General features: G+C 58.3%; 2 protein-coding genes across 5 annotated transcripts; one reads left to right on the plus strand and one right to left on the minus strand.

Moving 5' to 3' along the window:
• Positions 1-645: 645 nt before the first annotated feature.
• On the minus strand, positions 646-4275 carry LOC128811936 (deoxyribodipyrimidine photo-lyase-like). 2 transcript variants are annotated; one of them, XM_053985934.1, is made up of 10 exons: positions 4223-4275; positions 3707-3977; positions 3378-3523; positions 3061-3243; positions 2741-2899; positions 2217-2415; positions 1983-2135; positions 1625-1746; positions 1373-1532; positions 646-1196 (listed from the first exon to the last, which is right to left on the minus strand). In XM_053985934.1, the coding sequence occupies exons 2-10, from the start codon at positions 3936-3938 to the stop codon at positions 1045-1047; spliced, it is 1506 nt and encodes a 501-aa protein (XP_053841909.1). In that variant the 5' UTR covers positions 3939-3977; positions 4223-4275; the 3' UTR covers positions 646-1044. The 2 variants fall into 2 exon arrangements, with proteins under 2 accessions (XP_053841909.1, XP_053841908.1); XM_053985933.1 differs by having other exon boundaries at positions 646-1199.
• Positions 4276-4423: 148 nt separating this feature from the next.
• On the plus strand, positions 4424-11335 carry LOC128811937 (mucin-5AC-like). 3 transcript variants are annotated; one of them, XR_008438546.1, is made up of 6 exons: positions 4424-4636; positions 5730-6455; positions 9019-9402; positions 9616-9707; positions 10005-10090; positions 10309-10396. XR_008438546.1 is itself a non-coding variant. In XM_053985935.1 (6 exons), the coding sequence occupies exons 1-6, from the start codon at positions 4570-4572 to the stop codon at positions 10381-10383; spliced, it is 1458 nt and encodes a 485-aa protein (XP_053841910.1). In that variant the 5' UTR covers positions 4444-4569; the 3' UTR covers positions 10384-11335. The 3 variants fall into 3 exon arrangements, 2 of the variants coding, with proteins under 2 accessions (XP_053841910.1, XP_053841911.1); XM_053985935.1 differs by having other exon boundaries at positions 4444-4636; positions 9588-9707; positions 10309-11335; XM_053985936.1 differs by lacking the exons at positions 4424-4636; positions 5730-6455 and adding an exon at positions 7318-7878 and having other exon boundaries at positions 9588-9707; positions 10309-11322.
• The last annotated feature ends 2146 nt before the right edge of the window (positions 11336-13481 follow it).

The raw sequence follows: 13481 nt of genomic DNA on the forward strand, positions 1-13481 counted from the left end.
GTGGAAGCAGCAGGACTCCCAAACCTGGCACAGGTCTCCAAGGCAAGACTGTGCCCAGCACTGACACTGCTGCCCAGCACTGACCACTACAACTAACACTGGAACTGGCCACGACAGGGAGCTCTGGGAGGGAGAGCTGGGGGCTGCCCTGGCCATCAGCTGGAGCCCTCACAATTATTATTGCACAGCACAGCAATTAAAATGCCGTCCTTAATAAACTACGTGAATAAGGAGTCTGGTTCTGTTGTGACATTGTCTCATGTGGGGTAATGGTGTGTATCCCACCTCGAGGTGACGGGATAGGCAGGGAGTGCTGGTGCTGGCAAGGAGCAATGGAAGGGACAGCTCATGCAGCTGGTGATGCAGTCACTGGGAGGGGGTTATTGTCACTACCCCTTGACTAATTCATCTGGTTTGTGGCCTGCCCCTGCAAACTGCCCACTAGACTCAGGGCAGGAGGTACAGGCCACTGAGTGAGGAGCTCTCTGTAATATCTGTCCCCTTCCAGAGCCTGCCTTTGTTGCTGGCAGAGGGGCCCAGGAGCCTGACCTTGGCTGCCCTGTCCATGCTTGTATCCCTATTCCACGCCACCCAGCTCTCCCTTCGCAGCACTGTTGAGCATCTCCCCAGAAACACCAACACAGGTGACAGAAACTGTAAACTTTAAAACAGCTGTTGAAAGATGACAGCCCAGCACTGGCTCCACAAAGAGCCTCTTCTGGGGGCTTTTCCCTAGAAACACCCTGCTCAGCCCAAATCTCAGCTGTGGTTACCAGCAGCAATGGTGACCTGGGCTACTCCTGAGGCCTTGGTTATAGAAAGGTTTCTGGCAAGCACAGGCATGCTGAGGATGGGCGCTCACAGCTGCCAGCAAACTTGTGGCAGCAAAAGGGCTCCAGCAGCTGCCCCAGTGTGGCAACTCAAGCAGTGGGTGATGGCAAAGACCTGCAAAACCCTGGAGCTTGCTGCTGCTACAGGGAGCCCTTCAATATCCCAGGGTGATCCCTGTAAGCTTGGCAAAGCACATCTGCCCAGCACAGAGGGTCACTGGGAGTGTGTGGGGGCGTAGCGACGCTCAAACTGGTCCACATCGAACTTGCGCTTGCAGCCGGCGTAGTTCATGTAGCGAATCTTCCCGAAGATGGGCCGCTCCGCCCAGCCCTGGTCGTGAATGCCGCAGATAGACCACAGGCAGCCTGCTGGGCACAGGGACAACAGTGTCAGCTCTGCCCCTTGCTCAGAGGCACCCAGAGAGCGAGTGGGATCTGAGTGCAAAGCAGAATGGGCTGGAGTTGCCGGCAGAGAGCCCCCACTGCAGCCTTGACCATCACAGCTAAGGCCTCCCACCCCGTGCCCCCATCCTGTAGCTTGCCTACGTATCCATTGGGGTCCCTCCCGTCCAGCTCGTAGCGGTCGTTGAGGTAGATGGCAAACTGCAGGGCCTCCTCAGGGGAGCGCGTCCACTCCAGGATCTTCTTGGCCCAGTACATCCGCAGGAAGCCGTGCATCTTGCCCTCCTGGACCATCTGCAGCTGCAGGGATGGAGACAGCCATAAGGGCCAGTCCACGGCAGGTCACCTCCGCACCTCAGAAAAAAGCTCAGCATTTTGTGGGGAAGATGTACCTGGGCAGCATTCCAGAGTGGGTCATGTGTGGTCCCCTGCTCCAGCTCCTGCAGACTGTACAGATAAGGCCTCTTGTCTTTGGCGTGGAGCTTCAGGGTGGTTTGCGCCCAGTCATAGGCACCTGTGAGCAAGAGATGAACATGTTCTGCAGGGTCCTGAGAACCAGGCTACTGAGGGCACTGTGCCCTGGAGGCACCAGTCTTGAAGAGGGCACTCGTCAGCTTCTGTCCTACCTCCAGAAGAGACCAAATGATGGGACATTAGTGCCCCCACAGCCCTTCTCCTAGCAGAACTGGGACTGCCAAGTTGGAGTGACCAGCTGGGTACCCAGCATGGCCCACATGACCAGGATGTTACCCTGCACACTGTCGTAGTTCTCATTGTAGTAACAGAAGTTTTCAGCCAGCTCCCGCCGCACCACAGCCTCCTCCACGAATGCATCCACTGAGTCCTTGTAATTGCGCCGGTGCTTCTGCACCTCCAGGATGGCTCTTTGGGTGGAAACCTGGCCTGGGGACACGGGGAAGCAGCAAGTCAGGCTGCCGGTCCAAGCCACAATGCTCAGTCCTCCTGCAGAGCTGGGACACTCACCGAAGTGAAGCCATGGGGACAGGTTGCTGAGAGCCGCCTTGTTGGGATCATTCCTGTGGGTGCTGAAGGATTTCAGCCGCTCTGCAATGAAGGACTTCAGCACAGCCATCCCTGCAGCTGTGCCAGGGGTTGCCCACTCCACCTCCTTCACGGTGTGGTCCACCTGCAAGCTGGAATAACATGCCTCCCAAGCAATGGGCTGGGTGGCGACCAAGCAGTGAGTGCATCTGCAGAATCTTTTCAGCAAGGGCTGCCCTGAATGTTATGCCCCCAACCAGCAAAGTCCCTAGTCCATGCCAGCCTCCTCCTTTTAACTAGCCCTCTGCATGGCAGAGATGTGGGAACTGAATGAATGAGGTAGGAACCTCCCTTTCCCCAGGGCATCCTCATCACCACAGCACCTGTGTGTGACTTCAGGCAGGTCACTGTCCTCATTCCCTGCCAACCTCTCCCAGGATCACAAAACACTTATGAAACACTCTGAGACCTGCCCATGAATGGGCTGGAGTGTCTCCTGCTGGTACCTGTGCTGGGCAGGGGGGCAGATGTGGGTGACGAACAACAGGGGGAAACTCAGTGAGGAACTCTGGGAGCTGAGCGTGGATCTTGCCCCGGATGGTCCTGGCGCTGTACTCCTGCTTGGGGGAGGCAACCCAGCAGGGCACAATGTTGTGGGCATCAACCTGGGAAGCAAAGCCACAGAGAAGGGTGTGAGAAGCAAACAATCCTGACAACACGACACACATGCTCTCTGCTCAAGTCACTCTGGCGCGCAAGACACAGGAGACAAGTTTGTCCCACATCTCACCAGCCAGTTTTCCATTCCCAGAGTGCTGGCACCCACCTGTGCAAATGGCACATCCTCTGGCAAGCGTTCCCTGACGTCCTCTACCCACTGCCGGGGGAGGCGGAGGGGACTGAAGTCTGTCACCAGCCCACCCACGCCATGCTCCGCCACAAACGTGGGCAGCACATCCTTGGCATAGCCCAGCAGCAAGTGGAAGGGGATGTTCAGCTCTGCACACTCCTGCAGTGACAAGGAAATGGGACAGTTCATGGTTCTGCAACCCCACCCAACCACCATCTGCTGAAGGGATGGATCTGCCTCCCCTGTTCCCCAGGAGCCCTGTCCCACCCAGCACAGACATCCCCTGGCTGTACCTCTGCTACCTCCTGTAGGCCCCTCAGCATGAACCTGTAGTGGCGGATGGTGGCGTCCAGAAATTTGGGCACCAAGCAGAAGCAGACGTGCAGAGGCAGCTCCTGTTTGAGGGCCAGGCGCTGGGCGTAGAGGAAAGCCCAGTTATCTGGGGGGAAAGTACACAGGGCAGCATCAGAAGGGTGCTTCACTGACAGGATGCGGATGGGGTTTCACAGGAAGTTTCCCCCCAGACCGCCCTATAGAGAGTGAGGCCAGCACCAAAGTTATCGAAGGAAGGGGCCAGCGCTTTTACCACCCATGGGAGCCCCTTCCACCAGCTGGTTCGCACCTTGCACTCGCTGATCCCGGCACATCCAGTAAAGGATGCACCGAGCATCATCCTTCAGGTCCGAGCCCTGCGAGACAAGGCGAACCCGCTTTTTGTTGTACTTGAACTCTCGAACGGACGGGGCCGCCCTCCGACGGGCCTCCTGTATCGCCTCCTCCCCCTCCGTCCTCCTCCGAGACACGTGCGGCACCTCCGTGACCTCGGCCTTTCGCTTCCCTTGTCCCCGCCGCATCCTCAGCACCGCCCGGAGCAGCGTGGCTGCGTGCGGCCGCTGCGAGAGGAAAACAGACCGTACAGAGCGCCCGCGCTTCCCTCCCGGCGAATCCCGGGCCCCGGCCCGCCCCCAGAGCCCGGGGGATGCTGGTCCCCTGCCCACCCTGGTCCTCGGGAACCGGGGAATAACACTGCCCCGGCCCCGGCCCCGGCCCCGGCCCCGGCCCCGGCCCCGGCCCCGGCCCCGGCCCCGGCCCCGGCCCCGGCCCCGGCCCCGGCCCCGGCCCCGGCCCCGATCCATACCCGGCAGCCACGCAGACCCGAGTGTTATACAAGCCGTGGGCGTGTGCGAAGGGCGTGCCCACGGGCGTGGCCGCGTCCCGAGGGGCGCGGCTCCACGACCGGGACCGCCCCCCGCACACGGGCGCAGGTGCTGCACCGATGTCCCCGGCGCGCCCAAGGCGCTGCACCTGCCCCGGGAGGGGTGTCAGTGCCCGCTGGTGCCTCCCCTCCGTCCGCCCGGGAACAAGGAAGCAGCTCCAACTACCTTCAGCCATCACTCGGCAGCGTAGTTCCCTGCTGGCACCTTCCCCACGCCCTGTGTCCTCAGGTCTCTTACCTTGCAAGGCGTTGGGGTGCTGGCTTTGGACATGAGTCGGGCCAAGGGAGGGCTGCCCCTGCTGCTGCTGAGCCTTGCTGTGCTGGATCTCCCACTGGGTAAGGGCTGAGTGGTATGTGGAGCTATCCCTGGGGTGGGGGGATGAGTGACGAGCACCATTCTCCAGGGTGGTGGGTGGCCCTGGGGTGACTTTGCCCACAGAAGTGAAACATTTCGAGTGCTGTTTGCTCTCCAACATCCCTGTCCTAGTAAGCAAACACGGCAGTGCTTTATAGAACACAAGCAACAAGCTCTATTTCTTTTACCTCTGATGTGGGTCTCCATCTGGGGAGAGAAGACCTTAGGCTCAGCTGGACCCCCTTGCTGAGCCTTGGTCCTTGCTGGGCTCATTGCCTTTGTGCTACAACTTGCCCAGTAGTACCAAATGGCCCTGCCCAGATGGCATCCTCACTGGGATATACTAGGCCTGAAGAACTTCAAATGCTATCCCAACATTTGCACTTGATGCAAAGAGCAGTCTTGAGTGGAGCACTGGGAATAAACCTGCAGCTTGTACCTCCTGAGTGCCTTGAACTACAGCTGTAAGTCCCCTTCTGCTGCACCATTCAACCCCCTCCCAGAGCTTTTGTGGATTGCAACAGATTTCTTGTGGACATGCCTTGAGCTGCAAGCTGGGATTTGTTCCTTTGTGGGGCTAGTTCCACAAAGCATTCCCCCGCTGCCATTATTTACACCCACTGCTATCAGTTCCTGACTATCTGCAGCACAGAGGGTTTGTTTAAACTGCTGCTGCTGCACTTCCAGACCGTCTCACGGTCACCAGTTCCTGCTTGGCTCTTCCTGTCAGACGGGTTTGTCTGACTTCCTCCAGGGATGGGTGAAGATGGTGGAATGGGTCTTAGGACTGGTGCCTAGAGGTGTTTCTGCCCTGAAACCAGCAATGGCCATGGCTTGTTCCTGCTTTGTCAGGCTGGGGATTTATGTGGTCTGCCTGGCTGATTGTCACGTTGCTATTCAGGGAATCCACGTGCTTGATCCATGCAGGACAGGGAATCCCCACTCCTGACGATCCATGGCTGATGCAAGACTTGGGCAGTTCATGGTGGTAGTAGTATTGCACCTTGCCCAGCATAGCGTGGTCCCAGCCTTTCACTGACAGCCCCTTGTGTGCTGTCTCCCATCTCTTTGCAGGGACCACTGCCATGGATATGACAGACCCTACATCCCTGACTCTCCCAACCTCCTTGCGACCCACAGAGACCATGGCACCACTGCCCAACACCAGCTCAAGCACTGCAGCCACCTTCACTTCCTCTCCTCCTGCAACCTCCACCCCACAGATGCCAATGGATGCCTTCACATCCAGTGCTTCTACAGCTCAGCAGAGCAGCCTGGCAGCCTCCCACATCACCACACCACAGGCAAGGGGCAGCACAGCTCACAGCACTCCTGTGTCACCTGGGCTGGGACCCACCACCAGCAGTACCCCAGCAGGGCTGGGGCTCCCGACCACCAGCACACCAACTCCAACCTCCATGGCCATGACACCCATCGGTGACAAGACTACCACTTTCACATCTGTGGGGACTAGCACAGCCCTGGCTGCCAGCTCATTTGGAGCTGAAATGAGCATGCTGCCTCCCTCCACATCTACTCTTCTTTCCTCCACCGGGGTGGGCACCACGCTTGGCACCAGCACCCACCAAGAGCCAGCCATGACCACACTGCTTGGCAGCACATCCCCAGGGACCAGCACCACCTCTTCTTCCACCCCCCCAGAAGGGACAGACACTTCAGATGGGCCCTTGACGACCTCATCAGACACCATGACCTCCCTTGTTACCACCACAGAGGTCCCTGGGACCACCCCTGGTACTTCCACCCCAAGAGAACCAGAGACCTCCAGTGACACTGCAGGTGAGTGCAGCTACAGGGCACCCAGAGGGCAGGATCGGGGTGGTAAATCCCCACAGGGTCTCCCATCTTTCTCAGTCAAGCACTTGCCTTCTTCCCCCAGGGGCCACCTGGTCTCCAGCCTCTGTTGGCCAGTGGGTGGGTCCCAGGCTGGGGACCTGTGCTGTGGTATGACAGTACTGCTGTGTGGCTGTATGTACACACCCCCTGGACAATCTATGTACCCTGTACCCCAAGGAGTGTGACTGTACCCCAGCAGTCCCCCTGGGCAGCTGTCCCCTGGCAGTGCTGCTTACTGGGCATCCATATCCTGTCAGTGTGGCTGTATCCTGGTAGCTGTTGCAGGAGCCTTTATCCTGGGACTGCAGATGTACGCTGGTGACAGCCCACTCCGTGCACCTCAACCAGGACAGGGACACTGTACCCTGCCCCAGTACCCCTGGCCATGCATGTACTCCTGTCCCTGTACCCCAGCAGAGCTACTGTATCCTCACAGAGTACCTGCACCTGGCCCCATGCCTATGGTGTGGGAGCACCTCGTCAGAGTGCCAGCACCCTGGTGATGGCCTCTGTGTGCCTGTGCCCCCATGCAGCTGTTCAGCAGCAAGGTGGCTATGCCCTGACAATCCTCCAGCATGCCTGCCTGCCTGCCTGTGGAATGCCAATACCTGGCCCAGGGCCTGCAGGCGCCTCCGAGCGCTCTTGTCCCTGACCCTGAGAAGAAGGAAGCAGCCCCAGCTGTCAGCAGTACGCTTGGGCCGTGATACGCTGTGACACGGGGAAGTGATGCCTGCACAGACAGCCCAGGGGACAAACCCTCAGCCTGAGGCACGCCCTTCCTGAGCGCCGCCTGTTCTCTTGGCCAGTTCCTCACGCTCAGACAGAGCTGGCTGTTGTCTCCTGAGGGTGTTGTTGCTGGGAGCCACCACCAAACATCACCCCTGTGGCGAAGTGTGGGGTTCCGGGCAGCCTGGAGCATTCCTGGGCTTTTTTCTGTTGTGACCCTCCCCACGGCAGGCAGAGGACAGCCACAGCAGCCAGGTCTGTGGTAGTGGTGGCCTTGGTGGCCTGTCCTACCCACTTTTTGTGGCTGTTCTGGGTTCAGCCGTGCAGTTGATGTTTGCTGGGCATTACACCAGTCCCTGGGAGTGTCCGTGTCAGGTGGAACCCACTGCCTCGCTGCCAGCACCTGCAGGGTAAAAGGACCCACCTGGATGCTTCTCCTCTGCTGGCTGAAGGAGACCTGGAAACCCCAGTGCTGGGGCTGTGGGGAGCACTCAGAGCAGTGCCTGTGGGGGTTTGTCAGCTCCTGCTCACCTGGACATGGCTGGGCAGAGAGGAGGGCTGGCCCTGCCCCTGCTCTGGCCCCTGCTGCTGCTGCTGCTGCTGAGCCTCACCTGCCTCGCCGTGCTGCACCTGGCTCTGGGTAAGGGCTGAGTGGGGTGCGATGCTCTCTGCAGGGTGGGTGGTGAGTGGGGAGCATCATTCCCCAGGGTGGAGAGATGGCACCTGTGGGGTGCAGGGGGGTGGAATGCTGTGGGGGCTGTTTCCTGCTTCTTAAATGGGAAGAAAAGGTGGACTTGCTGCTTCTCCTTTTGTGAGGATGATGCCCTTCTGTGCAGATGCTCACTTGGCAAGGGTGAGACTTAGGGTCAGACCTTTGCCCTTCTCTGTATTTTTATTTAACCAGCTGCTGTGTGCAGAGAGGGCATGGCTACCAGGGGCTTTGGAAGTTTCTGGCTGGCTTGGCTGAAAGCAGATGGCAGCTTGTGGTTCAGTTTCCCATCCTCGTGCAAGCAGAGCCCCAGACTCACTGGGTTTGTGCTGGGATCACTGGGGAATCCAGTCTGGTATCCCAAAGCCACCACCTCACAGACACCCCTTGACAAAGGTCGAGGTAGCCAGGCTGTCCTGCCTGTCCTTTGGAGAGGGTTACAGATCCCTGGGCTTTTCTGGGGACAGCACACTGCTCTAGTACAGTCCATAGTGGAAGAGAGAAGGGCCCTCCTGTGCCCCAGCCCCTCCCTCCCAGAGCTTTTGTGGGTCACAGCACGTCTCTATCTGCTCATCCTGAGCTGCAAGCTGGGATTTGTTCCTTTGTGGGGCTGCTTCCCCCCGCTGCCATTATTTACACCCACTGCTATCAGTTCCTGACTATCTGCAGCACAGAGGGTTTGTTTAAACTGCTGCTGCTGCACTTCCAGACCGTCTCACGGTCACCAGTTCCTGCTTGGCTCTTCCTGTCAGACGGGTTTGTCTGACTTCCTCCAGGGATGGGTGAAGATGGTGGAATGGGTCTTAGGACTGGTGCCTAGAGGTGTTTCTGCCCTGAAACCAGCAATGGCCATGGCTTGTTCCTGCTTTGTCAGGCTGGCTGATACCCATTGAAGAGATCTGTGTGTTTGATCCATGCAGGACAGTGAACTCCCCCTCCCAATACTCCATGGCTGATGTGCAGCTCTGAGTTCCTTGGGGAGCTCACTGTGGTGGTGATGCTGCAGCATAGCCATGGACTCAGCCCTTCACCACCAACCCTTGTGCATCTCATTGTCCCAACTCTTTGCAGAGACCACTGCCATGGGTGTGACAGCAACTGTGTCCCCAGCTCTGCCTACCTCCTCAGCACCCATGGAGAGCTCAACACTGCTGCCTACCACTGACTCCACCGCCACAGCCACCCTCCTTTCCTCCAGCCCTGAAACAGAAGCCTCCACCCCAGAGGAGTCCAGCACATCCACAGAGACAGGCAACACCTCACCTCCCACTGTGCCTCCTCCCACCACAACTACAGAAGATTCAGCCGAATCTACAGAAGAGTCCTTGGCAACCCTGACAGACACCACAGCCAGCCCTGTCATCAGCACATCAGACCCCATGAGCACTCCGTCTTCAAGCTACCCAGATAGGACCACTCCTGACATCTTCCCCTCAACTATGGAGTTGACTTCAGGTACCCTGACAGTATCTGGGACCCCCAGTGCAGCCATTGGAGGGTTCAGCTGGGGGGCACCTGAAGGCAGGGACATGGTCAGGGTGAAAAATCTCCATAGGAACCCCATGTACTTGGGTGGCTTCACCTAGGCCTGTCCCCAGCTGCAGGAGCAGACAGCACTAACCTAACATTGCTTTGCCCAGGCACTGAGCCCTCTTCCCCTGCCACCAGCTCAGCCCAGACCTCAGAGGCTACGACCCTCAGCACGCCTACAGAGCTGCCAGTGCTGCCGCCAGCCTGCCCCTCTGGCTCATCCAACACCAGTAAGTGCAGTGCCCGTGGGCATCACCTCCCCCAGCATCGGTGCCTGGGGCCAGTGCAGGGGGTCCTGGAGCCCACTCCTCTTGCTGTGCTCTCAGTGTGGAGGTGCTGATGCTTTGGGGTACATGGGGTTTGCTGTACAGTGAGGGGCTTGTTGTGACAGTGTAGTGTGTCCATGACACAATTAACCTGGGAGGATGTTCCGTGTCTGTGCCCGCACCCCTGGGGAGAGACCCGCAGGTCCTCTGGCACAGCCCAGGGTTCAAGGGCAATAACCAGAGCCTGGTTTTAATTCCTAGGTGCATCTCACCTCTTTCTGTCGCTGCGGCTAACCACCCCTCTGGACCTGGGGAACACCACGGTGCAGGAGCTGGTGTTGTCCAAGGTGAGGTGTGCAGGAGGGGATCCCACTCTGCATCTGCCAGCTGTGGTTGACTCAGGGAGGGGAATGGCTGCATCTTGCATTGAATGTCATCCAGAGCTCTTTCAGATGAAGGGAGACCCTCCTTTGGCTGCCATAGTCCAGGATAAGGCCCTTTCTATGTAGGGACAGTGGGTAGGAAGCGCCTCTGGCACAGTTTGATGGCTGTTCTTTCCCCCCAGCTCCGTGAGGACCTGCAGACAGCATTCCCGTGTGCTGGCCTGTCACTGGCATGGCGAGGGAAGAGGAGGACTTGACCGCTGCCCCTCGCCTGGCTTGCTCCACCTCGACTGCCGAGCCACCTGCTCCCAGCTCCTCACTCCATGGTGGTGCAGGCCCCTGGAGAATCCCATACAGCTCCTCTTGAACCTGGGGCTTCCTGTCCTTCTCTTTTTACCCCCAGTCCCCTCCTGCCCCTTCCCACAGCCTGTCTGAAGAGCCTGAGCCCTCCCACCACCCTGCTCCAGACCTGGTTCCTGTGGTGGGACCCCCACTGGGGGGCTGGGAGAAGGGGACCCCACAGGACTGGGCTTTTACATCTGAGACTGAGCTGGCTCAGACATCAAAGCCACCCTGGGGACAGAGGAATGAGAGGAAGGAGACCTGAAGCCCCCAGTACTGCTGTTCCCAAGGCTCACCTGCAGTATTGCTGACAGAAGAGAACACCCATGATGGGCAGTAAATAGAAATTCAATGTTTTCTGTGTTGAAGTGATGACTTCTTTATTTTCCAAGTTGCCTTTCCCAATTTTCAGCTTTGCCATCTATTGGAGGTACCGGTGAGGAAAACTGAGTCCCCAGAGCTTTGCGTGGAGAGAAGGGCTCAGTGCTGTCCCCTCCCACGAGGGGCTGCTGCAGACATTCCCAAGGATGGCTCGGCACCCCGGCAGACTGGTGGTCTCTGCTTTGGCGCTCTCTCCCTGTAACACCCCACAGCTGCAGGGGCAGCACTGTGGGGCTGTGGAAATCCTGTGGGCTGTGCTCCTTCCCTGTTTTTTCCAGTCCCCAACTAAGGAGACGGCTGCAACGTCTGTCCCCCTGCAGCGAAGTCATTTATTAACTGATTAATTTGCTAGATAAAATCCAACTGAAGCAATTATTAGCCTTAGTAAGCCACCTCACCTGGAGATTGAAAACTGAAATAATTAGCAAAATGGCCTTGTTGCGTGTCAGGGGTTGTTTTTGGCTGATCCCTGCTTCTCACTGGCAGCCCTCACTGCCCCGGCACAGGGAGGGCTGAGAGGGCGTGTGTGGGGCTGTGGGATTCCTAACCTGGGGACTTCTCTCAGGCTGCCTGGATTGTCAGAGGGAGCCAGCAGCTGGACAGGATGGGGAGAAACACCGTGGGATCACCCAGCTGCCTGCCAGTTCAGAGACCCTGGGAGAGGCTGGGCTGGGGCTGGAGGCTGTGCCCAGGCAGCTTGTCAGGATGCTCCCATTTGGGGTGCCCCTTGCATTCCAGGGTGGCCCCTTTGCTCTTTAGGATGCTGCCTGGTTTTTGTGGGCTTGTTGGACTCATTGAGACTGGAGAGAGGTCCCTTAGCAGCTGGGCAAGGAGTGGGGGAGCAGGGCAAAGCCTGTTGGAAGGAGTCCCTTTGCTGGCTGCCTGGTGGGGTGCTGGGAAAGAAATCCTTGTGGTCTGCCTACGCCTTGGAGCTGGGCCAAGCGTCCTCCCACGTTGCGTCCCACTGGGCTGTTTTCTCCGGCTGTTGAATCCATAACTTCAGACCCCAGGACATGGCCGGGTGCCAAGGCCGGGGTAATGGAGCCAAACTGCGTCACAAAGGGAGGAAAAGGTCCTGAAGTGCTGGGATGAAAAGGTGACCAGGGTACTCACTGTTCCCTGCTGGCACAGCCACCCTCCACCGTTATCGTGGCTGGGGGACCGTGGGGGGAGGAGATGCTCTGGTCCCCTCTGTCAGCAGCCTGGGAGGGAGGAGAGGGGCACAGTGGGAGGATGTGGCTCCCTTGGAGTGGTGTCACTGCCCAGGCAGTGGTGGCACAGAGCTCTGACAAGCCCCCGACACTGCCCATACTCTTCGTGCCTGCTGTCCTTGAGGTGCCACCTTCACCCCATGGCTGCTTGCCTGCCACAGACTGCTGCCCAGAGGGGCTTGGGAGGCTGGATCCAAGTCCTGCTGCTTTCCCAGCCCACAAAGGAGTTCTCCGCCTCTTTGCTGTAATGCACTCCAATCTCTCAGCATCGTCCAAAGGAATGAATCTTGTGCCCAACATGACTCACCTTTGGAGGACCTGGCAGCATCATGGGGCATGTCTCAAGTCCCTTGTGAATCAGGTGTCCCTTCCAGTGTCCCCCTTCCCTTCACCCCTGCTGATGGCTATAGCCCAGCTCCCACTCTTTGGCAGGAGGGTGTTGCAACACCCCCAGCAAGCCAAGTCATCCAGAACCTGTGGGGTTGATGGATAACCTGCTTTCCCCTATTGCCACCCCTGAGCCCTCTCCAAATGCCCTTGCCAGGAGGCTGGAGGGGAGCCAGTAGGAGATGCTGTGTTCTCCACAGGACTGGAACAACCAGCCCATTAATTCCAGGAAAGCTGATAAGGCACTATGCTGGGCCATGCTCTGCCATGCTGGATGGTGCAGAGCCCCTGAATGCTGGGATTCACGGAATTGCCCCCTGGCTACAGGCTCCTGAAGGGCTCCAGTGCCCACATGATGCTTTAGTCTTTGGTAGTAGTGGATTAATGACTTTTACAGGAACCAGCGCTTTGCCAGGACCTTGGTTTCAGACATAGCAAAAAGATCAATAAAAAGCCCCTTCCCAGAGTGGTAACAGGGTACTGTCCTCAAGATGAGGCATTCCTTAGTGGCTCCAGGCTTTCTTGGGAGGCGTGCCCATGCCTGAACAGAGGGATGAGTTTGGTTTGTCAGCCCCGTGACTCTGCTGGGAGATGGGCATTTCTGGGAGACAGCATGGGCAGGAGTTGCAGGCACAAGGGTCTCCAGACAGTGCCGGCCTCTGTGGAGCACTGACAAGAGCTTGCAGGCAGGCTGGGGCCAGCCCCTCGCTTCAGCTGAGTTGTTTTCCCCTATGCTGAGCAGCATGTTTGCAACAATCCCTGTGGTTCCCACCACATTTTGCACCTCAAACACCATCTGGAGCAACACTTGCCAGTGTCAGCAACCCTCCTGGGGTTGCTTTCCAAAGTGATACAGCATTGTCAGCATGGGCAGGAACCACTCTCCCACGGCAGGTTTACACCTCTCAAATCCTCCATCAGCCCTGGTGTGGTCATTGCTCAGGTGGTCACTGATGCATCAGTCACCACCATCTGCAGTGCTGGTTGCAAGACCCCCAATGCACAAAGCTGTCCCCCCCACAGCTTTACACCCA

The sequence above is a fragment of the Vidua macroura genome, chromosome 10, assembly GCF_024509145.1.
Source record: "Vidua macroura isolate BioBank_ID:100142 chromosome 10, ASM2450914v1, whole genome shotgun sequence".
In the NCBI taxonomy this organism is placed as follows: Eukaryota; Metazoa; Chordata; class Aves; order Passeriformes; family Viduidae; genus Vidua; species Vidua macroura.

Coding starts and splice junctions, on each gene's coding strand:
- LOC128811936 (XM_053985933.1), bottom strand. CDS start 3,938: ATGCGGCGGGGACAAGGGAAGCGAAAGGCCGAGGTCACGGAGGTGCCG. Junction 3,524..3,706: donor CCGGGATCAGCGAGTGCAAG/GTGCGAACCAGC, acceptor CTTTCCCCCCAG/ATAACTGGGCTTTCCTCTAC. Junction 1,200..1,372: donor GGACCCCAATGGATACGTAG/GCAAGCTACAGG, acceptor CCCTGTGCCCAG/CAGGCTGCCTGTGGTCTATC.
- LOC128811937 (XM_053985935.1), top strand. CDS start 4,570: ATGAGTCGGGCCAAGGGAGGGCTGCCCCTGCTGCTGCTGAGCCTTGCT. Junction 6,456..9,018: donor GACCTCCAGTGACACTGCAG/GTGAGTGCAGCT, acceptor AACTCTTTGCAG/AGACCACTGCCATGGGTGTG. Junction 9,708..10,004: donor CTCTGGCTCATCCAACACCA/GTAAGTGCAGTG, acceptor TTTAATTCCTAG/GTGCATCTCACCTCTTTCTG.